We start from the raw sequence: 24,736 nt of genomic DNA, 5'->3' as shown, positions 1-24,736 counted from the left end.
TTTGTCTTTTTATTTGATTATTTTATATGATTTTTACATGTGTAATATGTGTGCAGTGAAGCATTGGTGAATATATACTGAGCTTTTTCTAAAAACACAAGTAGGAAAGCATGGATTTTTAGAGGTCATTTCATACTGTATAAGGTCTATTTTAAAACAATAATACCTTCATATTGTAAGTTTAGTTTGTCTTAAGTATAATGTATAAATCTAGAGTTTTTAAATGGGAGCAGAATCCTCTGGACACACAGACCTGGAGGTAGAAATGTCCAAGGAGCAGCTGTGAGGAAGATCCTGGATTTGGGGGAGATGAGGCCTCTGGTGAGTAGGACAGTGCCAGGGCATATTCACATGGTGATGAAGGTGGTGATGGTGATGATGGGCGTGAAGAAGGGTCTCCAGTAATTTGATGATTTCATAATTTGGGAGAGCCAGGGCTGTGGCATCCAAACCAAGCATCTGGGAAACAACCATCCGGAAATCCACCAACTGAACAATGGACAGAAAAAGAACATGTTTTAATTTAAACTGATTATGGTCTGATTATTAATAAGAGTGTAACCACAGTCTGAACCCACTGGCACTTCTTCACTGCTATTTTAACATTAGTTGCACCAGTAATATTTTTTCACAGAAAAGGAAGTGAAGGGGAAGGGGAGGGCAAACGTTACATAAGCAGAGGGGTAGTAATGAAAATCAACTGAAAAAACTGACCTACTTTAATATTCTTTATTATTACTGAAGCATCGGATTTACATCACTGAAATATTTGATTTATATTTAATTACTTGTTAGTTTTAGTAATTGTTCAGTTTCAGAATTCTGAGTAGTTTCAGGAGGAAAAGGTCATTTTAAAAAAATAGAAATAAAGATATTTGTCCCTGATGACATAAGGGGCATTAAAAAATCAATTAAACATTATATGTGACTATAACAGTATCTGTTTTGTCTTTAGAAGGTCTTTATTAATAGTGATGGATATTTATATTAAATCCAGCTTGTTGTAAACAACAGCAACAGTAAAATACATATATCTGGATGATGAACCGGAGAGATAATGATGCCATGGTTTTATAGTATTCTGTTATGAAAGCTGCCACCTGTTTTCAGACCTTAAGAAAATGTCAACATATAAAAAGTGTGTACGTAAACACTGAGTAACATCATGAGACTTGACATTTCTCCTCCTTCATCTCTCCCTTACTTCTCGCTCCCTCTCAGACAGCTGAGCCAGGCTCTGTCTGAGGGTGTTCAGTTGCTCCTGGTCCTCTCTGGTCTTCTTCTCTCGGCTCTGCAGGTCTGAGCTCACTGAGCTCAGCTTCTTCTCCACCTTGGTCTTCCCCTCCACCAGCTGATCCAGCCTCTTTTTCTGCTCCTGCATGGTCTGACTCTGTTCCATCACTTTCAACTTGGCAGGTCAGACAGAGGTGTTTAGTGGAACAACTGTTAGTCAATGAGTTTATCAAGGAGATGATGTTGGTTTGTTGCTCTCACATGCGCAGATACTCAATATATATATGGTCAATTTCTGAGCCAACTTGCTTTACATAATTGGTGCACAATTACAAAATATAATTTCCACCTATCCACACGTAAAAAATAATACAAACACTAAACATTATGAGGTGAAAATGCCTCTGGATCGACTTTGGGTCCGAACCCCTGTCCCCTCTACCTTGAGCTCACTAGTGTGGGAGAGCTGGGCCTTGAGCTCAGTGTTGGAACGCTTGGTGGCCTTCAGCTCGCCCTGGAGACGCTCCAGTTTTTTCTGCAGCCTCCTGGCCTCCAGATGAGCATCCTCTCGCTCCACGGCCAACGCTGACCGGCACCTCTTCTCCTCCTCCAGCTCTGACACCTTCTTCCTCAGGAGCTGGATGTGAAGTCCTTTGCTCTCTAGTTGGTCCTTCTGTGATTTTAACTGTTGGGAAGGGTTTTGATTACAGGAGCATCACTGGTCATGCAGTACAGTAGCTGTTATGCATTTATGGTTTTAGAGGAGGATAACTCTTCATCACTACAGAAATGAAAGATGGTATCTTCATAATACCTTTCGCTGTAAACTGTAGCTCAGACTTTTGCTCTCCATCAGAGCTGCTCCCTCTTGTTTGACAAGTTGTTCTGCACGTGACAGGATGAGTTGCAGTCTCATGTCGAAGCCTAGATCCAGAGCAATACTGTCAACCATCATTGTCTCTGACAGCTGTTCCAGGAACTCCTCATACTGTGAAAACAAACGGCAACTTATCATCGATATATGAATAATCATGAAGAATTCTCTCATTTAAATGCTCGTATTACACATTCACTGTACCTGCGACTGTAGCCTCTTCTCCCCTGCTACTTTACTCACATGCTGTTTGCTGTGTTGAAGCCCGTCACGATGCATGTCCGCTGTCAGCAGCTCAGTCTCCAAACCTTGCAGTCTCCCTCAGGTCCTGGACTTGCTGCTCTGCAAGCTGCGCCCTCTGCAGCGAGCTCTGTTGGAGCTCCGTCTGCTCCCTCAGCTCCTCGGAGACATGACACAGCCTGGTATCCATCTCTGACACAGTCTGCACAACAGTCACCGTCACAAAGACTGCCTCCACACAATGTAGCAATGATGCTAGTGTGTATCTTAGAGTAGTAGTGTCTCTTTGAGAGGAGATGCAAAGATACATGTGGAAACCAGTGGTGGGAAAAAAAACTACATACATTTACTCAAGTACTGTACTTCTGTACAATTTTAAGGTATTTGTACTTTACTTGAGTGTTTAAATTTCTTGCTACTTTATATTTTTTACTCCATTTATATTATAGATGTAATTATTTTGTAGAAGAATATTAAAAACACTCATAAACATACAAAATAAAATATCAGGCACTGTTATAAATTAAACCACCAAACAGTTTATAGAATAAGTAAAAGATCAGAAATCCCAACTGCTTCCTCACCTTAGCCAGTTTCTGTAAAATATCCTTCTCTGTGGGCAGGATGATATTTTCTGACTTGACCTGCAGCAGGTCTGCCACTTTTTTCAGGAACATCTGTAATTTTTCTTCCGCTGCCTGAGTCTCTCCTTGGCTCGATTGCAGCTTTCTTTCAAGCTCCTCCACCTGTTTCTCCAAACAGCTTGACTCTCTCCTAGCGGCCTCTGTCACCCTCTTGCTTGCCTCCAGCCTCTCCATCAGGGTTTCTTTATCCATCTCAACACTTCTCCTTCCCACCACCAGGCCGTCTAACTCCTGCAAGAGACAAAACTGCCATGAAGAGCTGCACCTCACAACACTGTCAAATATTTAAGATAAGCCATAACATATCTGGGAGGAAATTACATATGTGGGTTTTAAATGGTTTCAGTGCAGAGCTCAGTCTCGACATCGGGGCTGAAGCTACCATTCAGGACACTGAGCTCCTATATCATCACCTCTCTGCATTGGCTCCCTGTAAAATCCAGAATCGAATTTAAAATCCTCCTCCTCACCTACAAAGCCATTCATGGTCAGGCACCATCGTACCTTGGAGAGCTTATAGTTCCCTGTTTTCCCAATAGGACACTTCGCTCTCTAAATGCAGGTCAACTTGTGGTTCCCAGAGTTTGTAAGAGTAGAATGGGGGGCAGAGCCTTCAGCTATCAGGCTCCTCTCCTGTGGAACCAGCTCCCAGTGTGGGTTCGGGAGGCAGACCCCCTCTCTACCTTTAAGATCAGGCTTCAAACTGTCTTGTTTAGTAAAGCTTATAGTTAGGGCTGGCTCGGGTATGTCCTGACCCATCCCTTAGTTATGCTGCTATAGAGCTAGACTGCTGGGGGATTCCCATGATGCACTGGGCTCTCTCTCTCTCTCTCCCCCTCTCTCTCTCAATGACCTCATGCCATTAACTTTGTTTCCTTTTCTCTCCCGTAGTTTGTGCTTCTCCTCTCTCTCCCTCTCTCTGTCCTCATTCTGCAGGTCTCTCTGCCTCGGGAGCAGCAGGATCCAGATCCACCACTACTCATCTTTACTATTAACCACTGTTACCTGTCATTATTATTGATAACACCATTACCTACACAGCTGTTCCTGGTCTCTCTCTCTCTCTCTCTCTCTTCTCTCCCCTCTCCTCCCCCTCCCCCTCTTTCTATCTTCTCCTAAACCCAACCGGTCGAGGCAGACGGCCCCCCCCCCCACCCTGAGCCCGGTTCTGTTGGAGGTTTCTTCCTGTTAAAAGGGAGTTTTTCCTCCCCCCTGTCGCCAAGCGCTTGCTCGTTGTGGGAACTGTTGGGTTTTTCTCTGTAACAAAGTAAGGTCTCGACCTGACCCTGTAAAGTGCCTTGAGATAATGTATATTATGATTTGGCGCTATACAAATAAAATTGAATTGAATTGAATTGAATCATCTGTGGGAATTTTGGTTTATAGTTACATTAATAACATGAAAAATCCAAATAATTAAAGCATTTTAAAGACTTTTCTTTTGGTGTCTGGTCAGAATTGTCTGATTCGTGTACTGTGCACTAACTGTGCTGTAAACTGAAGTCAGGGGTGTTGTGTAAGTACCACTTTGAGTGAATCGAGTGCTGCTGCACTGCTGGCAGCCTTCCTCCTCTCTCGGTCCAGCTCTGCCACCAGCCTCAGCACCGTCTCTCTGCTGGCTTTACACTCCACCTCAGAGGACTTAACACTCTCCTCCAAAACAGCATTTCTCATCTTCAGCCTCTCCCTCTCATTTGACTGGTCCACCTAAAATTTAAATAGCATTAATGAGTTATTATAAATGATACAGCAAGAAAGATTTTACATTATTTGAATGCTAAAAAAGTAAAGCCTGATGAGGAAGTTGCCAACATAAGGTGGAATTTAGTTCAAACTAATGTCTACAAAACAAAGAGGTAGAATTCATTTCTTTTGCAAAGCATACCTCATCAGAGTTTTCCATACCCTCCATAAGTAGATGTGTTGCAGGGTAGGTGAATGTACAGTTGACACTTGTGTGACTGTTTTAAGAAGTCTCCTGGCAACACCAAACACACCGGGCCCCACCAGAGGAGGTGCTATAACTGAGAACCTCTGACATCTAAAGACTTGATTCATGATTGGAAAAAAAACTGATTAAAATCAAATGTAATTTATAGCCTCCAAAGTATTAAACGGGTCAAAAACATGTTTGAACATAACATACTGGGGGAAAAGCCAGAAGTATGAATGTGAAGGTCACTGAGAGTGTTTGGATTTTTAGCCCTGATTTTAAACTTGCAGGTAGCGCCTCGGCCTCAATGTAAGTTTCTCCATGGCTCTGAAACCGTTCTCCAGATCTCCCCCATCATGTCCACGTCCTTCCACTTTTTATTTCTCTGTGGAATAATGTAAGCAAACCATGCAAGAATACAATTACTCACATTTGAGAATGAAGGAAACATTTAAAATCACAAACATACAGTAGAAGACACAGGAAATGTCCAAGGCCTCTGTTAGCCCCACAGAAATCACAATAAGATTATTTTAATTAAAAACTACACAAAACGTACCTGCCAGTCAGCGTTCGGGGCAATACTCTAGCATGCAATATTACGTCACGTCAAACAGGAAGTGAACGGCAACAAAACTTTATTAACAAACGCCTAAAAAACACCGAACACGCCTCCCTGTGCTGTCCTGCAGGTTGTCATGTAGCAGATAAAAAGTTCAATTTTATTTTAACTTACGACTGAGAGTAACTGCTGTTTCCCGGGACGTTAAATCCGTTTAACACTGACATGTTCTGAATCGTCTGTTTCCCATGGACCGGTAAGCTAACTAACCGGTAAGCTAGCTAACCGGTAAGCTAACTAACCGGTAAGCTAACTAACGGCTAACGGCCGCAGAGCTACAGCAGCATGTTGACCACTTATTTTGGCTTCTACTTCAATTCAGTGCCAGATATGAAACCGTATCTGTTTTTCGTGTGTTATTCACACACTCTCACAGTAATATTCTGTGGGTAAATCGTAACCAGACTACTTGTGAGACTATTGATAGCTTTTAAAGTCAAGGTCAGTCGTGTTTGTTTTGGTTCTTGTTTTTCTATTTACATTTAAGATGTCTCAAATTGAAGGTTTTATTTCAGTATATTTATTTGGTAATAGATCCAGGATGGCTCAGAGAGTCCTGCCATGCTGATAATGTTAAATTAGACCATGTTATGATACCCCTTTCTGATATAGAAAAAGGGTCTTTCTAATTAGCTTGGCGGAGACCTCTGAAATGGACTGTTTGGCCCCTATCTTACACAGTTTGATAAATGGATTTTAGCCCAGTCTTGCAGACTTTTTTCAGAAGATGGTGGTCAAGCAGTCCCTTGGAGAGGTCCCCCATTTGAACCAAAAAGAGCAAGCTAGAAAGAGGAGCGTCATGCTGGAGGAGGATTTCGCACAATCTGGCAACCCCAGTGTTTTTCTTATTAATGGATTATAAAGAATTGGTAAATGATTTGTTATCCACTAATTACAGATTATAAGGCGTTTAAATGGTGCCTCATCAGAAGTTGTACCCCCATCATGATGCATGTCCTGAAGTACACTAACCACTGATCCCTGTGTTGTAACCCCCCCTGTACAGCTGTCTATATCAGAACATGCTTCTCCAGAAGTTGTGGTCCAGACTGGGAGCACAGTGGCCTGTAGGAAGGAAACCAGTCTGCGTCTGCGCCTCGGCCAGTCTCTCCCAGTCTATCAGCCTACAAAAGTATGAATCCAGACCCAGGACTCACTCAAACATGTCGGTCCCAGGGATCTCAAGGACCTGTTATTTAAACCCTCTCCACCAGCAGCAGACTCATATAAGACATGTTCTTCCAGCTTCAGGTGGATTTAAAAGTTTGAACAGCACTTTGTTAATTGACCCTGGGAAACTGGGTACATGTAGAAGTGGTCAGAATCGTTTTTATTCATCAGACCTTGTGAAGTCGATGTTAAAACCAAGTTTAAAACCAGTGACGGTGCCTGGAAAAAGGGTTGCAAAAGGACCAAGAACAAAACAACCGTCTAGAGCCAATCAGCCTTCTCTGAACGAGGACAAGGTGATTCAGCTGGACGCCAGATACATGACTGATGTTTCTTAAATGTTGATATATGCTTCAATGATTAATCCAACCCTGTGTTTTCTCTGTAGGATATGATGCAATGTATTGCCTTTGCAACAGCAGATCAGTATCATTTGCCAACACTTTGCCATGACTTGATGAGCCATGGCTTCCATGAGATAGATTTACCAAGAGGTACAACTCAAAATTACAAGTAGATTATAACTTTGCTAGGAGTGTATGCTTGGAACAACAATGACATTTTATCATGTTTTAATTTTAGATGCTTCAAATGTGCTGGTGATAAGCACAGACATGGCTGCAAAACCAGATGACAATGCTCTCATGTTCTTCTTCAGGTAGAAATAACATAGTCTGTTTTAAAAGTGGTTTGTTTTAGCCTTGTTTTGAATGTAAATTATGCAATGCTAAACTATTTGGACAACATGTAATGCTTTTAATTTGATAGGGCTGGGTATTGAACCTTAATACTTTTTGAGTGCTGACAAAAATGTATTGAAAAAAAAAAACAATTATCAAATATTGACATTTGTGTTAATTACTTGGTCAGATTCAAAGTTTTTTTTTTTTTTTTCATGATAAATTTCCATTCTCCTAAATCAAAACTTTTCTAAATTGAGAAAGTGTTTTCTTTTTAGGCAAAGTTCTTGTGTAAAGATTAAATACTGATGTACTGAGAAGTTTGGCATGTTTTGTTGTGGAAAAGCGGGTTTATATTCTTTAAGAAAACTATTGAAACATTTGGAAATGGTACTAAATTCACATTGAAGTCATTGAAAAGATACCCTCCCTTGTTATAGTGTAGCTTTTTTTGGCAAATCACGGACTGACTTTCCCAATCTGAAATTTCAGGGAAGGCTCAGTAGTTTTCTGGAACGTTGAGGAGAAAACGGTAAACGTTTCATACAATTCGTAAAGTATAATATTTCACAAACTTATTCTTGTTTGCTGCTCTACTTTAGCATACTTCTTTGATGGTTTTCATTTTTTTTTTCACTGTGTTTCCAGATGAAAATGGTGTTGAGGTTATTGGAGCATCATGAGATCCAGCCGTATGAAGTAGCATTAGTCCACTGGGAAAATGAAGAGATAAACTACACTGTTGGAGAGTATGTTCTGCTCCAGCCTCTGTCGTGGTTGTTTGTACCTCCACATGTCTTGTAGCTGTTATAAAACACATCTTTTCTTCCTCAGGGGAAACACAAAGCTTGAGCGTGGCAACTTTATTCTGAGTGATGAGATCGATCAACATGAAGCTGTCCTGGAGAAATTTGCATTTTCAAATGCTCTGTGTTTGTCAGGTGAGAACCTACGCCTCAACTATAGGTTTATAAAGGTTTGAATTGTTTTGCTGTAGCACTCTACTCAGCCTGTTGTGTGGTTCCTTTTCTAGTGAAGCTGGCCATATGGGAGGTGTCATTAGATGACTTTGTGGAGTCAATTCAATCAATTCCAGAGGTACAGTGGACACTTAACAGTCAGCCGCAATAAATTATGTATAATTGCTGTCTCTAATTCACCTGCCATGGCCGGGTGTCTGTCTGTGAGGCAGATCATGCTGTTATTTTAAAACGTCACTGCGCCACTTAATGCTAATGCCCTAATTTTCTTTTCTTTTCCTCAGACACTCAAGTCTGGTAAAAGAGTTAAGTTGTCGTCTGCAGAGGTTATGCAGAAAATAGGAGAGCTTTTCACACTAAGGTAAATTCTGTTATGGGTAAATAGCAGTTAATTCAGCCTTTCTATTTTTGAGTTCAAGGTTTTTTTTTGTTTCTCACAGTCAGCTTGGAAGGATGGTTTTTTTTCGGGGGTGGGGGTGGGGGGTGGGGGGGGTTTGCCAAGTAGTTTGTGTCTTCCAAGCAGAAAGAAAAATATGTTGAGATATATGTTGAGATTCATATTCATCCACTGTCTAACTGACTAACTTCTGAAGTTATGAGTAATTCTACAAGGTACATACATTTGGAAGAACTATTGTTGGCCCTGTGTTTTATTCTCAATTACTGGGATGACATTAACTTGAGCCTCTTTCATAAAGTAGGATTTTCAACATGTCTGCTGAAAACCTTTGTATTTCCATCTCCTTTTGACAGACACTGTATAAACCTGAGGTCCGACCTGCTCCTCACACCTGATTTCTACTGGGACAGAGAAAACCTGGAAAAGCTGTATGATAAGACCTGCCAGTTCCTCAGCATCAACCGCAGGGTCAATGTAATTAAACCTAACCTCAAAATTTATCTGACAGCATAGCTGTAATGAAGAGTCCCTCTCTGACACTAAAGAGGGTTAAGAGGCACTTGCTTTGTTTCTGAGCTAAGCTTGAAACATTTTCTCTGTTTTTAGGTTGTGAACGAGAAGCTGGAGCACTGCACACAGTTGACAGACCTGATGAGGAGCCACCTGAGTGAGAAGCACAGCTTGAGGTTGGAGTGGATGATAGTCATCCTCATCACAATAGAGGTAAAAGAAATCTTTCATGCCTCATGTTTAAGTGGTCTTCGTTTTGAACTTTTTATTCATCTCATCAAATCTTGGATCGACACCCTGCAAGCGATCTTACACTGCTGCTCTTAGAAAAGCTTATAGCAATAAACAATGTTACATCTGTTGCTTTGTTTTCCTTGTAGGTTATGTTTGAACTTGCAAAAATGATCTTCTAGCTGCTCCTCCAATAATGCACAAGTCTAAGCAGGGTACTAGAAGCGACAAGGAAGTATGCTGGACTACACAAAGGTACTATGTCAGTAATATGTCACAGTGTTTTCTAGAAGCAACTGAAATTATGAAATGGACCTGAACATTTTTGAATGTCTTACTCTTCATATTGTACAGTTTCAGCAACACACAATAAATTTTTCTTTTAGTCACAGTTGCTTAACTGTCTTGCTGGAGGTCATGGTTGAGGGTTTTGCAGGATTTTATATACATTTACTGTTAAATGAATTAGTGAAAACAAAGGGCATCATTGGGATTTCTTGAACCGTTGGGATCAGCTGGCCAAGCAGTAATGTTTTGTTTGCTGAATTTATGTGTTAAAAAATAATTTTCATTACATGTTTACATTATGTACAAAATTCAAGTTATTTTGTTCAGTATGAAAGAGACTATTTTTTAAGGACAAGAGGGAAGATGTTTAACTCAACATGTGTCATTATTCTTGTCAGTGAACACTAGCAGTAGAAATTAGAAAACAATATGCAGAGTATATCAAATTCATCAAATCCCAAACTACAACTGTGATTGCTGTGTTGCAGAGAATGTAATAAAATAATAATTTGTTTTAAATGTTTGCCAGTAATGTTTCAGTTTTTGCATGTGAAATATCAACTCCTTCTCTAAATATTAGTTCAGTTAGTTTTCAATATAAGAATTTGATATACAAGAAGTACTTGAAATTTACAGGTATGAATTTATTCAAATACAATAATATTAATAAAACACTGGTAAATGTATAAACACAGGTAACACAGGTATATGTTTTGCATTTAGTCATTAGTTGACATCACATATCAGACCAGCAAGAATTTTCCAAGAGTCAGTATATGTGAAAGAACCTCATCCTTACTTCCTCATAACCTTACTACTCTCACCCATACCACAGACCATCCTTAATAAGCTTGTGGTGTCATTGATACTGTAAGCTAATTGACACAGGACACAAAAAGCTGGGAAATAAAACAGGACATGAAAAGCTGCCACATTGTTTAAGGCTCTGCTGATTATAATTATATTGATGATAAATATATATATATATATATTAAGATTAATTTAAACTTTGAATCAAAAATATTGTGTAAATTATTACTTTAAAAAAAAAAAAACAAAGATGTGCCATGCTCTCATCATGCTCTTTTTTTCTTATTTTAAACTTGTCACAGTAGAAATTGTTGAAGATTCAAAATAAGCACAGTTTGGCTTGTATGAGCATTAAAACAGTCAATATGTACAAGATAATATACAGTAACCCTATGTATCTGTGGTCTGCTCAGGTCAGCCTATTGTTTTTACCTGCATATATCAGGAGTTACATGATTCAAGATTAAATGATTACACAAATGCCAATGACAGAACAGTTGATGTACATAAATTGACATGTAGTGAAAGCTGTGAAATATCTACATATAATGATATAGTATATATCAAGAGAATTTAATGTTTGCTGCACCTGGGTCACATACATTATGAATTATGTTTTTTAACACAAATATTTTTGAAGCATTTTACCATAAGAAAAGACAGATTGTTAATAAAAATACTCTTTTGTTCTCCCAGACATTTACATTATATTCAAAAACAGAATATAACGAGAAACATGATTGAACACCTGAAATGACTAGTAGTTAAAATTGCACTCTATAGCAAGCAACTCATTAGATTTACTGAAAGAGGTGGAGAAGCTGGTGCCTTTGAATTATGAATGCAGTTCACTGTCACACTTCTAAAATCACACAGAAGAGTAGCACTTCTTTCTAGATCCCATTCATGAATCACATCTTATAATGTTAGTAAAATAATTTCACAAATCAAGACAAGTTTCATCAGTAAATATTGAAATATTTTGGTTGGGAATTATGCCAAATAAAAGCAGCAAAATGCTGTTTCCTGTAGTTTTCTTCTACCAGTCAGCCCTTCTCTTGCTTCTAATGGCTTTTCGATAACTCCTTACAAACTTGAGTGATGTCCTTTTTGATTGTCCAACCTTGAAAGAAAAAAAAAGTGAATCATGATATTAATTAATTTGGACAGTCCAATGAATGTGATGATTTCAATGTAAGTTGCAAGTTGATTCATGGGCCAGATCCTGAAAAATGTTATACTTATATAAATGTTATACAAGAGTAAATGAAGACGCTCACCAGTTAATGACTCTGAAGATGAATTAATCCCACTCCGTCGTAGTGATGTTTCCAGTTGCAGTTTCTGGATGCTCAAGTGCAACAGCAAAATCTTCACCTTCACTCTCAATTTCACATATTGCTGTTTTTAGCATTTCTTGTTGACTTTGTTCTTCCTCAATCTTGGAATTAGGATCCATTTCAAGCTCACATTGAGGTACTGTTTTCTCCAGGTCACTTTCTGTCTGTTGTTCTGGAGGTTCCTCCACCTCATGAAGGGCCACCTCTGTTTCCCCTTGAGTGTAAATGTCTTCCTCAGCATCCAGCCACACATCCTGGTCATTTTCTTCCTCAGTTTGTTTAACAGGTTCCCGTGCTTTTGTTTCTTGCTCAAAAGCTTCAGACACCACTGGTGGACTCAGGAACACTTCTCTTTTCTCTGTTTGCCTTACTGTTTGTATTGTTTCCATCGCCTGGACGTTGGGGGTTACACACTCTGTTGATTTGATTTCCTCTGTTGGTTCTGCTGTTTCCATTGCTTGCATGCCAACATCCAACAGTACTGGTTCATTCATGATCACTGCTCTTTCTGTTGAATCTAAGTTATCTGGTTCTGGTTCTGTGATTTCTGTTGCCTGAACAGCAACCTCAGTTAACTCTGTCTGTTTTTGGCTCTCAGCACTTTGTGTTGGAGCTATTTGCTTTTTGGGTTCCTCTGCCTGGACGCCGACTTCAGACACATCTGTCTTTTTAAGTGGTTCAATTCTCTCTGTTGCGGGTGGTGGAGAAGCTGGTGCCTTTGCCTGCCCAAACTGTATGTTAAGTTTGAATTCTAAAGAAAGGCTAGAAGGAGATTCCACATTACCTATTGACGAAATTGTTCCAGTGTTTTGTGGGACTACTAATCCAGTGTTGCTAGGGGTTACAATCTGACTCTGTGCAATTTGAGTAATTTGTGTTTCCTCACTAATTGTCTTTACATCTAATTCCTCTGATGACAATTTGACCTCTTCAGTTTTGACATCTGCTTCAGATCTTTTGAGTCCAGCTTTAGGTTCCTCCAAATCCTCTTTGTGATCATGGATAGAAACATCTAAACTCTCTGGAATATCAGGCGTTTGTGTGACATCCTCGAACACTTGCCGTTCAGCTATTTCACTCATATTTGTCACAGCGTCTGGCTGCTTCATAACTTTTTGTTCCAAGTTGACAGGCATTGATTCAGGTACTGTCTCTGGTAATTTCTCCTTTACATGTTGAATAACCTCTTGAACGATCACCTTGCTTTCCTTATTAATTAATTCTTCAGTCTCTGATGTGGCAGAGAGCATGTCTACTTCTTTAACTGTTTCATGACAAACATCTATAACTTCCTTGTCTTCTGTTACCCCTACCACTAGCACTGTGTCAACAATCGTCTTGGCTGATTTAATATCAACATCAACCACCTGCACTTGAATTCTGTGATTGTCCTCAAGCTGTACCGATGGCACATTCATCATCATAACCACACTACCTTCCTCTGCTGTCTCAGTCACTTCATCTTTCATCAGTGGTGTTGTAGTCATGACTGTCTCCTCAAACTCTAACTTGCTTGATACTGTGTCTATCAAGGGTTCATGAATGTCTGATGTTTTCTCCATCAGAACATCAGGTATCGCAGTTGAGACATCTTTCAGATAACATGTGATCACTTCTGTCACTACGGAGTGCTCAACAGCAGCATTCTTAATCTCAGCACCTGGAAGTTCACCTTCTTTTTCTCCCTCAACACTGGCATGCACTGCACTGAGATGCACCCCATGTTTGGGTTCATGTGTAACTGCAGCATTGTCTACCAAAGTTGCTGGGGTTACTTCAGAAAATACAGTTTCTCTGACCTGAACACTTCTTGCATCCTCATTAACAGACGATACATGAACTGCTGTTAATGCTTGTAATTCACCTACAACTTCAGCGATGTGGTCTTCCTGACCAACCTGAACATCTTGTGGTGTTCTCTCTGTTTTCAGGTCCTCATGTATCTTTAAAGTCTGATTCAGTTCTGCCATAATTTTACTCTCAGTTTCATCAGTCACTGAAGCAATGGCATTTTTAGTGTCTGTTTCAGGACCATCTTCGGACAATATTTGCTTTTCAGGTTCCTGAGCACCACCCTCCTCAACACTTTCTGTGACTACATGAGCAGGCATAGATGTCTCTACCTCAGTTTCTGCCTCAGTTGCAATGCCCTTTACATCAGATGGTAATACTTCTGGTTCTTGAACAATGTCAGTTTTGGCATCCTCTACTGGTAGTTCTTCTGGTTCTACACTGCTTTCAGGTGCCTGTGTTAGTTCAGCAGTTTCTGTTGGTGAAACCTCCTCTGATATTACTTCCTTTTCAAGTGATTGGACACTATCCTCTTCTGAATCTAACTTTGCTACTTGTGCAACTTCTAATACTTGTAGTTCTCCAACATGTTCAGTTTTGAAAGCATCAACTGGCTCACTGTCTTCAACGAGAGGCTCTGTTTCCTCTTTCAGTTCATCTGTAATAGTTTCTACCTCTGGTGTGGCCTCTAATATAACTTCTCTTTCGATTGATTGAACACTACCCTCCTCTGAATCTAATGTGGGTACTTGCATAGCCTGTAAAATTTCTGCAACTTGCTGATTGTCAATATTTAGAGTATCTGTTTTCAGTTCTTTGTTTTCTGGCTCAATGCTGATCTCAGTGAGGTTCTCCATTGCAGGTTTTGTTTCATCTGCAGCACTTTCTGCTGTGGGAATATCCTCTGATAGTACTTCTGCTTGAACCCTATTCTCCTCTGAATCTAATGTGGCTGTTTGTACAGCTTCTAACACTTCTGGTCCTTCATGCTCAGATTTGGCAGCATCTGCTTGTAGTTTGTCTTCCATCTTTGCCTCAACATTATCTTCAGTGAGAGGCTCTGTTTCCTCTTTGGTTTTGTGTGTTACTGTTTCTGTTGCAGGAATGTCTTCTGATATTACTTCCTTTTCAAGCAATTGAGCACTACCTTCCTCTGAGTCTAATGTGGCGGTTTGTACAGGTTCTAACACTCCCGGTTCCTCTTCATGCTCAGATTTGGCAGCATCTGCTTGTAATTTGTCTTCCTTCTCTGCCTCAACATTATCTTCAGTGAGAGGCTCTGTTTCCTCTTTGGTTTTGTGTGTTACTGTTTCTGTTGCAGGAATGTCTTCTGATATTACTTCCTTTTCAAGCAATTGAGCACTACCTTCCTCTGAGTCTAATGTGGCGGTTTGTACAGGTTCTAACACTCCCGGTTCCTCTTCATGCTCAGATTTGGCAGCATCTGCTTGTAATTTGTCTTCCTTCTCTGCCTCAACATTATCTTCAGTGAGAGGCTCTGTTTCCTCTTTGGTTTTGTGTGTTACTGTTTCTGTTGCAGGAATGTCTTCTGATATTACTTCCTTTTCAAGCAATTGAGCACTACCTTCCTCTGAGTCTAACGTGGCGGTTTGTACAGCTTCTAACACTCCCGGTTCCTCTTCATGCTCAGATTTGGCAGCATCTGCTTGTAGTTCATCCTCCTTCTCTCCTTCAACATTATCTTCAGTAAGAGGCTCTGTTTCCTCTTTGGTTTCATGTGTTCCTAGTTCTGTTGCAGGGATATCTTCTGATATTACTTCTTCTTTAAGCAGCTGAGCACTACACTCATATGAATCTAATGTAGCGGTTTGTACAGCTTCTAACACTCCTGGTTCCTCTTCATGCTCAGATTTGGCAGCGTCTGCTTGTAGTTCATCCTCCTTCTCTCCCTCAACATTATCTTCAGTGAGAGGCTCTGTTTCCTCTTTGGTTTCGTGTGTTACTGGTTCTGTTGCAGGGATATCTTCTGATATTACTTCTTCTCTAAGCAGCTGAGCACTACACTCATCTGAATCTAATGTGGCTTTTTGTACAGCTTCTAACACTCCTGGTTCCTCTTCATGCTCAGATTTGGCAGCATCTGCTTGTAGTTCATCCTCCTTCTCTGCCTCAACATTATCTTGACTGAGAGGCTCTCTTTCCTCTTTGATTTCGTGTGTTACTGGTTCTGTTGCAGGGATATCTACTGCTATTATTTCCTCTTCAAGCAACTGAACACTACACTCCTCTGAATCTAACGTGGCAGCTTGTACAGCTGCTAATTGTTTTAACTCCTCCACCTCTTCAGGTGGTTGATCTTTATCCTCAACTTGAACTTGATCAGTGATATTGTGTAAGATTTGATCTTCCTTTTGTGTCAGAGTTTGGACTTCTTGCTCCATAATTCCATTCTTATTTTCTTCTGTAACAGCAGATTCTGTTTCTTGAGAGTCAATTTCTAGGGGCTCCTTTTCAAATTGATTGGTCCCAACTAGAGAACCTTTATCTGCAACAATCTCTTCACCTTCAGGTGATGTTTCTATAGACACAGCCTCAGTTACCTCAGTTTGGCTTTCCACCTGATGCTCGCTCTCATCAATACTTTCTAATTCTTTTATGCTTTCTTCTGGATGTAAAACACTGACCTCATGAACTTCATCCACAGCAATTTCAGCAGTGTCGAGCTCAAAAGTTGGAACTTCAGATACCATTTCTGTGGAAACACCCTCATTGAGTTCAGATATGCTCTCTGTTTGGGGTGTTGCTGCAAGTTCATTAATTACATCCAGTTCTTCAGCATTTAGACCAATGTTAATGGCAGTTGCATCTGATCTTCTGTGTATTTCCAGAATTGCTGGCTCCTCTTTTATAACTGTGTTGAGTATTTGATGCGAGACAGATCCAACTATTCTTTCTGAGCTTACCTCATCTGAACATAGTGGGGCTGCCTTAGGACTTACGGACATGGTTTCAACAACTTGATGCAGGAACTCCTCCGTATGTTTGACATCATATTCTACTGGGACTGGTGTTGTGTTGCCAGATGTTTTTGAAGACTCTGATAGCTGGGAAACTGCAGATATCATTTCAGTTTCATCTGTCAAGGTAATGTCTACAGGCTCTGGAGCAGTTATGGCCTCGGATGTGATTTCTATCAGATCTTCTGCTATAGTGTCATCTCTAGCTGCCTCTTCAGTGATTGAACCTGGAGTGGCCATGGTCTCTGTGATTATACCCTCCTCTGGAATATCACTCAGTTGTTGATGTTTACTGATTAATTCTGTAAGGTCCTCAGATTCTTCATTTGAAGCAGGAGTGGCAGATGCCTCATTTTCTAAAGTTTCCTCATTGCCTTGGACTTTCTCTGCTTCCGTTTGCTGACTGTCGCAAGGTAAGACTGGTTCATCCATCTGATCAAGGAGGTCTTGCTGCAGTTCATTGTCTGCTTCCTTGGATACATGGCTTTCTACCTCAGCCTGTGTTTTTATGTGAATTCCTGTTTCAGTTGTGTCAAACTCAGACAATGGAACCACAGCTGGTGTCTCAGAGTCTTCATCACCTGAAACTACTTCCTTATCAGCCTCATCTGAAGATATTTGGTCTTGCTTTTCAGTAGACTTCCTCTTTTTTCGACCTGGGATAAGTTTCTTTATCGAAAAGGAGGGATCATCCTGAGTAATTTCTCTGTCAGACTGTATACTATCTTTGGTTTCTTCCTCCTCCTTGGCCTTCCTTTTGGGGGTGACAAGTTTTTTAAATGATTTCCATGTCAATCCTCCATCAACCTCTGAAGGACTTCCTGCTTGTTTGGGAGCAATGGCTAAAATTTCATCAGCCTCATTTGAACTTTCTATTGGTGACTCTTGCTTCTTGTTGTCATTTTCAACTTGGGGCGTTTCATCCTCAGAGTCTGATGTTTTTCGACTTCGGCTTCTTCTCCTTCCAGATCCACACAGAACAGCTTCCCATGACACAGATGAATCTTTTCTTTTTTTGCCTTCTTCAGTGCTGTGATCTGATATTTGCTCTCCTTCACTTGGTTTTGTTTCCTCTGCTGAGCCTGGGATTTGTGTCTCCTCATTGGTCAATGAGGACGTCTTCATGCGCTTTTTCGGAGTCACAAGTTTTTTGAAAGAAGCCCATGCGCCATCCTCCTCTCCTGCTGCCTCTGCAGAGTGTTGTACAGGACTTTCTTCTCTGTGATACTCAGCTGACTCATTGGATGACACGAGCTGATCTGAAAAATGTTCTCCAGAGTCTGACAGCTTTGTGTCACTTGATTTCCTGCCTTTCTGCTTTTTGGAGAGTTTTTTTAAACTAGACCCTGATAGGAGCCTTTTCAGAGGGCTGGCTTGAACTTTCTCTTGAGAACTCATAATTTCAGGCTCGCTGACAGTAATGGTTACTGGATCTGTGGGAGGTGATTTCCCGTCATCCGTCGTCTGAGCTGGTGCCGCAGACAGGATCTCCTCTTTGAGTTTGTTTGCTTTAAGTTCTGTCTCAAGTGTATCTGCCTCAACACCTAGACTAATCTCCGCTTTATCCTGTTGTACATCTACAGTTTCTTCTGCTGTCTCTACTGTTTCCTTTTTCCCAATCTCCACCAGTTCTTTCTCATTTGTCTCATCTTCTATGGGCTTCTTTTTCTTCCGTAGTCCAGAAAAGATTCCAGTTGTAAAAAACCTTTTAATTGGAGATACAACCACCTCGGCTTCAGGACTAGATGGGGATGTTGGTTGTTGGTCCTCTTCAAGTGTGACATCCTGTTGTGCCTTTTCGTCTTCATTTATAGGTGAAGTCGTTACTGCATCTACATTATCAGATTCAACTTCCTCTTTGGCCTCTGTTGTTTTCTCCTCTGCATTTTCTAGAACCTCCTCCGACGTAACGTCTGTCAGGGTAGGACATGTTGTTGAATCATTGTCACAAGTCTCCTGTGCTGTGGTGAGATCAATATTCTGTTCAGCACTCTCACTTTTGGTTTCCGTTGCAGTACCCTCGATGTATTCTGGTTTGTTTGATTCTTCCTTGTTTGTCTCATCAGGCACATCTGTTGTCATTTCAGCTTTTTCAGCAGAGCCTCTTTTTACTGTCAGCTTCAAACCAATGTTACTGAAAAATTTCCTAAAACTTTCATTGATGTCATTCTGCTTTGCATCCATTTCAATCATTTCCATGGGTTCAGCATCAACTTCATTAGGTGATTCCTTTTCATTAATTTCAACATTTTCTAATGGTGTCTCGTCCTCTTTAAGTGATTTTGCTGTTTCTGAAACATCTTCGTCTGGAGAGAGGATAGCTGAACCAGAAAAGATATTCAATATTAGAACAATTGCAAGAACCATAAAAGACTGATGACACAGGTGAAATTCTATCTGCTGAAATTCAATAAGTTATGCATCTGTTAAAATTATGCTGAATGTCTGTCAGTGAGCATTAATACACAGATTGTCAGTACCCACCCTCTGCAGCGATTTCATCTTCACAGTGACCATTAACTTCTGCTATAGTGCTGTCTGCTTTTCCATTGATCTCAGAGATTTGCCCGTTATTTTTTAGAGGCTGAAACAAAGCACAAAACAGAATGTACAATCTACCTCAGCTCTTGTGGCAAAGATTAGATTATACTAAACATTTTTGAGTAACAGATAGTAATCATTGTAGAACTATCTACTAAATTAAAAGAAAGTACAGCAGGGACCCTTCTCTCATAGCTAGAGAAGCATTGACAAATCTACTGAATTTGTATTTCTATGAAAACAAAGAATTTTAATCTTTGTCCTATTTTGTAAACAACACACTTGAGTTACTGTTGGCTGGGGATGATGGTAAACTTAGAGTTTAACAACATAATTGTCCCAATCTCAAATCCATGAGCCAGATTAGTTGGAAAAGTCTAAACAGGCAATAAGCAACAAGAAAAACATGTTATTCAACTAGTGTAGAGTAACTCACTAAACGTATAGCTGTTAGGGCTGTTAGGGCCGTATTACCATATGCCTCTTAAGATATTGTTAGACATTGATATGGTCAATTATTTTCCAGACATTTTAAAGTTGTTTTTTTTTATGTCTTACCATTTTATTACATACTTAAAGCACTGTTGCCCCTTCAGTAATTTTTGATGAATAAGGAATTGGTCCTAATAGGTTTTTGCACAATATGCTAACTGTATCTGTAAGCTATTTAGTTCACTCCAACCATGGTATAGTCTTTGAAAAGGGTTTATTTAGGCCTTACTTAACTTCTGTGGGGGCCTTGCAGTGGCATTTAAATGTGTAATAATGTGGCCTAATTTGATAGCAAATGTTTAACGCAATTTTTGATGTTGATTATCTGAGTGAACCAAGACTCAGCTTTTGTTCCCCTGCATGTTGAGATAAAAAAAAACATAGCCCACACTCTAAATTGAATTCTTACTATTTGCCAAAAGATGAAAGGCCATAATATAATAATGGTTGGCTGTGAGCCGTGTTTTTTTCAGACAAAGTTATTCACCATTTTACATGCTCGTGCCTCCCATATAACTGTGGACACTGTATCTTTGTTTTCAGTCATCCGCAGCCTGATTATTTAAGTGCCACTAAACAGTGTAAGAATAAAACACCTTAATTTTAGAAACGTACAACCAAACTTTTGTGTACTTGAGGTACTTGCAAACAAAAATACCAATAAGTTTGGCAAAGGGCTTTAACACTGTGGCCTTCTGTGTAAAAAATGAAATATTTGTGGCTTATTTTTTTAATATTCTAATCTTGTTTAAAACTTAAGACATTATTCAACATTAAAATATTTCTTAACAGCATATTTTGCTCCTTATTCCATCCAATATGAAATCACCCAAAAGTCACAAAGGTCAAGATCGCCGTTAAATCAACACAATATCATAACTGTAGCTCATAAGACATTAGCAGCTATTTTCAGTCTCACAGTACAGTGTTGTCTAATTGACTTCCTGCTCAGCCTGATCCAGCGATCATGTTGTACACAAATAATCGATGTTGCCTTCTGCTGAGTGCAGCAGAGGGGAAATTCCATCTCTCCCCAGGGCTTTGCTTAGGTTCCTCGAAGAATGAAAGGTCATTATTCCCCCACGCTACTTCCTTTGTCGTCTACAGTAAATGCAGACCATTGCAACACCAATGAAACAGTGGAAACAGGGTGAGACCAGGTCTGATAGCCTCAAACTACCAAAGCAAGAGTCAGTAACCAAGGGATCATTTAGGGGAACACATTTTCAAGAACTTTTATCTGTTTCTAGGAAAACATTGGTAGCTTCATTTGGCACCTGCACTCACCAGGAGGAAACTGATAAATGGTCTCTCCCTGTCACAACAAAGCTGAAAAAGCAAGAAAAAATGTAATTTTTTTCTATTTTAAAAGCCAGTGTCAGAGTCCCAGAATAGCTGGATGTTCTAGATGCAGTTCTGTCAAAAGAGACAAGGACTTTTTCTTCAGCCTGGGGATAATGGATGTGTTGGCAAGCAGCCGCTGCACTACCCCGACAACAACAGGATCCTGCCTCAGCATTTTTAGAACACATAGCAACCTCTGAGTGGTTCAGGAAATCTTTAACAAATGCATTTGTTATTGCGGATAAAGCTGCTGAAAACCGTATGTGTCAAAATGAGGATAGGCCCAAATCATTCTTACAAAGTTTGTGCATAAACATGGGAGTCATTTAGGCCGATCCACCCAGCAGGACATGCGGGAAATGAGATGATACCTTGTCTTCAGTATTCTGCTCAGCTCTAGCATCATCCACCTTTCCGCCCTCCTCCTCAGCCGCTGCGGCCCTGCTGCTCCCCCGCTGCGCGGACTGAGCGTCTCCCATGGCCGCGGCTGCAGCGCGTCGCCCCGGAACAAGTGCTGAAGCTCACAAATCCCACAGGACGCGAAGCCGCCAGCTCCGTGAGAGGGCGAGAGGGCTGGTCGGCTCAAATGGTGCAGCCTGGATGTTGAAAAAGTCCTTTTTAGCCAAACACCTCCCTGCAGGATCACATGAAGCTTATGAGCCGAGCCTGGCCCGGCCCGGCCCGGCCCGGCACGCCTCCTGCTGCATCGAGATGAGAAGAAAAAAAAAAAAAAAAAAACTGCAGAGAAAACATGGCCTGTCCTCAGATGACTGACGCAAATGTCCGAGCAACAAGCTTCAACCTGCCCCGGTGTGCAGACACATTTAAAGTTTGCCTGTGAAGCAGCAGGCGCGTTAATGTCCTGCTGCTTTTCAGCTGGAGCTCACAACATCTGCACATCAGTGTTTTTGATCATTTCTTTTCATGAAATGCAGCTGTGCTCTGTCAGAATTCATCCAATTCATTCACGTTTCAGTCTGTGATTAAAAGTCCAAAAACAAACATCTTGATCCTTAATGGAGTCAGCCTCTCTTCTTTCAGGTTCTGGCATATTCTGCAGTGTTTATCAGCAGATCATTGTGAGCAGAATATCATGAGCAGGATGGGACAAATAAAGTAGGCAGCAAGGCGTCTGGAGAAGCTTGACCTTCAAATAAAACTGAGCTAAAAGGGATAAACTATTTATATCTTTATCCTATAATCTACAATTTATTCACTTATCCAGTGTTCTGTTTTGAGCTGGCCTGTTATGCATCACATGGTTGTTCAGTGGTTCTTGAAGCCCACTTGAATTTGAATATTTATTCCTTAATTAAATAAGAAAATATAACAAGCTCGTTCCCTTTAAAACTCATTAATTGACATGTTGCATCATGTTTGTTTAAGCCTAACAAAAGCTGTAACTTGAGCTTGACCCTTGTGGACGTGCACAGTGTGACAGATGGCGCAGTAAATCTCATTATGAGGTCTGTCATGTCAGCTCATGACAGTGGAAGCTGCTGCTGCTGCTGATGTTGCTGAATCTTGGTCAGTCAGCCTCACGGGGAAGAAGTCACCAGCTCTTGATTGAATGTGTTTATGTAACTGCAGCTGGGACATCAGATGTCTCCACTGTAAACAAAGTGCACAGTTTTCTGGCTTTTGGTTGGTGCTGCAGCTTATACTTATTCTAATATAACAGAGGAACAACACACATGAACACCACATTCTAGGCAAATACTGTAATATTACACATGAAGGAAGTATTGTGTAGTTTAGATACTATTGATTCATAGAACTTGTAAGAAGACAGAAAGCTGTCAGTGCTACAGAGAAAGGAGCAAGGGTACGTTTCTATATATTTAAAACTTACCAGTTTCTAATAAGAGAACCTTTATATAGGGTTTATTATCTGTAATTAATGACTTTATAAATGTTAATAAATCATCAACTAATATCTCCAACTGATTAATTAACAACTGATTAACACTTACAACTACAGCCTTTGATTAATAACTCATTAACACTTATAACTGCAGACTTGACTCCATCTCTCAAAGGGATAAAACCCAAGATTTATTAATGGATTATCAACATTTATAACCAATCAGAAAGGCCAAACATCAGCCTGATTTTTCTTATTAATAATTGTTAAGTGATAAATATACATAATATATAACTATATATAATAATAAATAAATAAATAAAAGTCATAAATATACCTGTGACTTATGATTTATAAGAAATGTAAAAATGGTGCCTTATTAGAAAGTGTGTCCAGAATTTCTGGCAGAAACATCAGAAACATGGAAAGTATCATATTTAAACCCTTTGAAAAGAGCTGTGATTTTTTAACCTGTGGTACAGACTTTTCTGTAATGTTCTGTAATAATTAGCTTCAGAACAAAACTCTGGGTTTTATGTTTTATATTTTTCAAGGCGTGTACACACTCAGACAGACAAGCTGTTGAAAATGCTGCTGATTTGATTCCATGAAACATCAGAACACGTGATGAACAAGACATCAGGAGGTCTCATATGCATGATGCGCCTGCAGTAAGTCATACTGAACCGATTAACAGTGCAGCCTGTTCATCTGTCGTCTTAATGGATTTACAGCTTTTGAGGTATATTTGCTGATCAGCCAATGAGACAGTGTAATAGTTGGAAATTACATCAACAGCATGAAAGCTTATGGAAATGATCACAATCAAACAAGACACTTTCTTGAAAAAGGAAAACAACGGACTGGTCAAATTTCACTGTGGAGCAAATCAGACTTAACATAATTTGGAAATTAAACTGAGACATGTGGGCAGAACATCATGAGCAGGGCTGGATAAATAAAAAAGTCTGACAGGTTGTCCAGACTCCAAACTCAGAACACAACAAGGTGGCTAGTGAAGCTTGACCTTTAAAACACTGAGGGGATAAAAAGGTATCGATTTCTTCACTCATCAAGTGTTGTGTTTGGAAACTTTTGAGGACTACAGAGCTGTGGCTCTTGAAAACCACTGATTACAGTGTTTCATACATGTATTTTATTGATATGAGGAACCCTGTATAATACTTCTCCAAAATAACCCATAAGTCTTCAGCCTGGTTGAGATGTGGTGACTGTGTCGTACTCATCAGGCCTTTCAGTGACGCCTCGTGCACTGTTGTATTTCTCCACCAATTTATTTGGTTTTTTTCCTTTAATTTGTCGCCCAGCTGACAAATTCCAAAGTCCATTTTGTCAAATAAGATTTTGGCAAATATGTCCATAGGTCCTTTAAAGTCTGTTATTCCTGCTGTCATTTCTTGCGTTCCTCATGATTTGTCCATTTTACTGCCAGGACCTCAGGAAAAGCATTGTTAACGAACACAAGGCTCCACTAGCTTTGCCCTGTGAGTGTGCCAGCCTCCACACAAACCTGCCAGCGCTTTAGTAGTTTTTATTTTGCTATAATCTGTATTGTCTGTGTCTCTTACTACATCTTTCAACTGAGCTTTGGTTCCCAGTCGGGCTTAGAGGGAAGGTAATAAACCAGAGGCCCTTAAAGCAAACATCATCCCAACAATGTCACCCTGCTGAGACACCCCACCCCCCCACCCCCCTTACCCACTACCACTTCCTTAAGTTCACTATTAATATGACTGTCACCCACCATCTG

General features: G+C 40.2%; 3 protein-coding genes across 7 annotated transcripts; 1 reads left to right on the top strand and 2 right to left on the bottom strand.

Moving 5' to 3' along the window:
• Nucleotides 1-12: 12 nt before the first annotated feature.
• ccdc170 (coiled-coil domain containing 170) lies at nucleotides 13-5,620 on the bottom strand. Its single transcript, XM_071498920.1, is given in 11 exon segments — nucleotides 13-489; nucleotides 1,205-1,408; nucleotides 1,676-1,918; nucleotides 2,048-2,221; nucleotides 2,351-2,426; nucleotides 2,428-2,549; nucleotides 2,932-3,222; nucleotides 4,516-4,698; nucleotides 4,877-5,039; nucleotides 5,138-5,309; nucleotides 5,484-5,620. Coding segments are annotated over 9 exon segments (1,590 nt in total). The 5' UTR covers nucleotides 4,904-5,039; nucleotides 5,138-5,309; nucleotides 5,484-5,620; the 3' UTR covers nucleotides 13-219.
• On the top strand, nucleotides 5,602-10,328 carry rmnd1 (required for meiotic nuclear division 1 homolog). 5 transcript variants are annotated; one of them, XM_071498921.1, is made up of 12 exons: nucleotides 5,602-5,742; nucleotides 6,553-7,012; nucleotides 7,105-7,210; nucleotides 7,299-7,374; nucleotides 7,889-7,928; nucleotides 8,045-8,145; nucleotides 8,231-8,337; nucleotides 8,430-8,494; nucleotides 8,661-8,737; nucleotides 9,130-9,250; nucleotides 9,383-9,499; nucleotides 9,667-10,328. In XM_071498921.1, exons 1-12 carry the CDS (start codon nucleotides 5,735-5,737, stop codon nucleotides 9,697-9,699), a joined length of 1,311 nt encoding a protein of 436 aa, XP_071355022.1. In that variant the 5' UTR covers nucleotides 5,602-5,734; the 3' UTR covers nucleotides 9,700-10,328. The 5 variants fall into 5 exon arrangements, with proteins under 5 accessions (XP_071355022.1, XP_071355023.1, XP_071355024.1 ...); XM_071498922.1 differs by having other exon boundaries at nucleotides 5,617-5,758; XM_071498923.1 differs by having other exon boundaries at nucleotides 5,634-5,774.
• Nucleotides 10,329-10,428: 100 nt separating this feature from the next.
• akap12a (A kinase (PRKA) anchor protein 12a) lies at nucleotides 10,429-22,465 on the bottom strand. The gene is made up of 4 exons (XM_071498919.1): nucleotides 21,473-22,465; nucleotides 19,209-19,308; nucleotides 11,896-19,045; nucleotides 10,429-11,738 (listed from the first exon to the last, which is right to left on the bottom strand). The coding sequence occupies exons 1-3, from the start codon at nucleotides 21,578-21,580 to the stop codon at nucleotides 11,919-11,921; spliced, it is 7,335 nt and encodes a 2,444-aa protein (XP_071355020.1). The 5' UTR covers nucleotides 21,581-22,465; the 3' UTR covers nucleotides 10,429-11,738; nucleotides 11,896-11,918.
• Between the last annotated feature and the right edge of the window lie 2,271 nt (nucleotides 22,466-24,736).

The sequence above is a fragment of the Trachinotus anak genome, unplaced genomic scaffold (assembly GCF_046630095.1).
Source record: "Trachinotus anak isolate AG129_WGS33_773 ecotype Australia unplaced genomic scaffold, CSIRO_AGI_Tana_v1 ptg000015l, whole genome shotgun sequence".
NCBI lineage: Eukaryota > Metazoa > Chordata > Actinopteri > Carangiformes > Carangidae > Trachinotus > Trachinotus anak.
The sequence above is the reverse complement of the archived record's forward strand: the minus strand, read 5'-3'. Positions and strand labels throughout refer to the sequence as shown.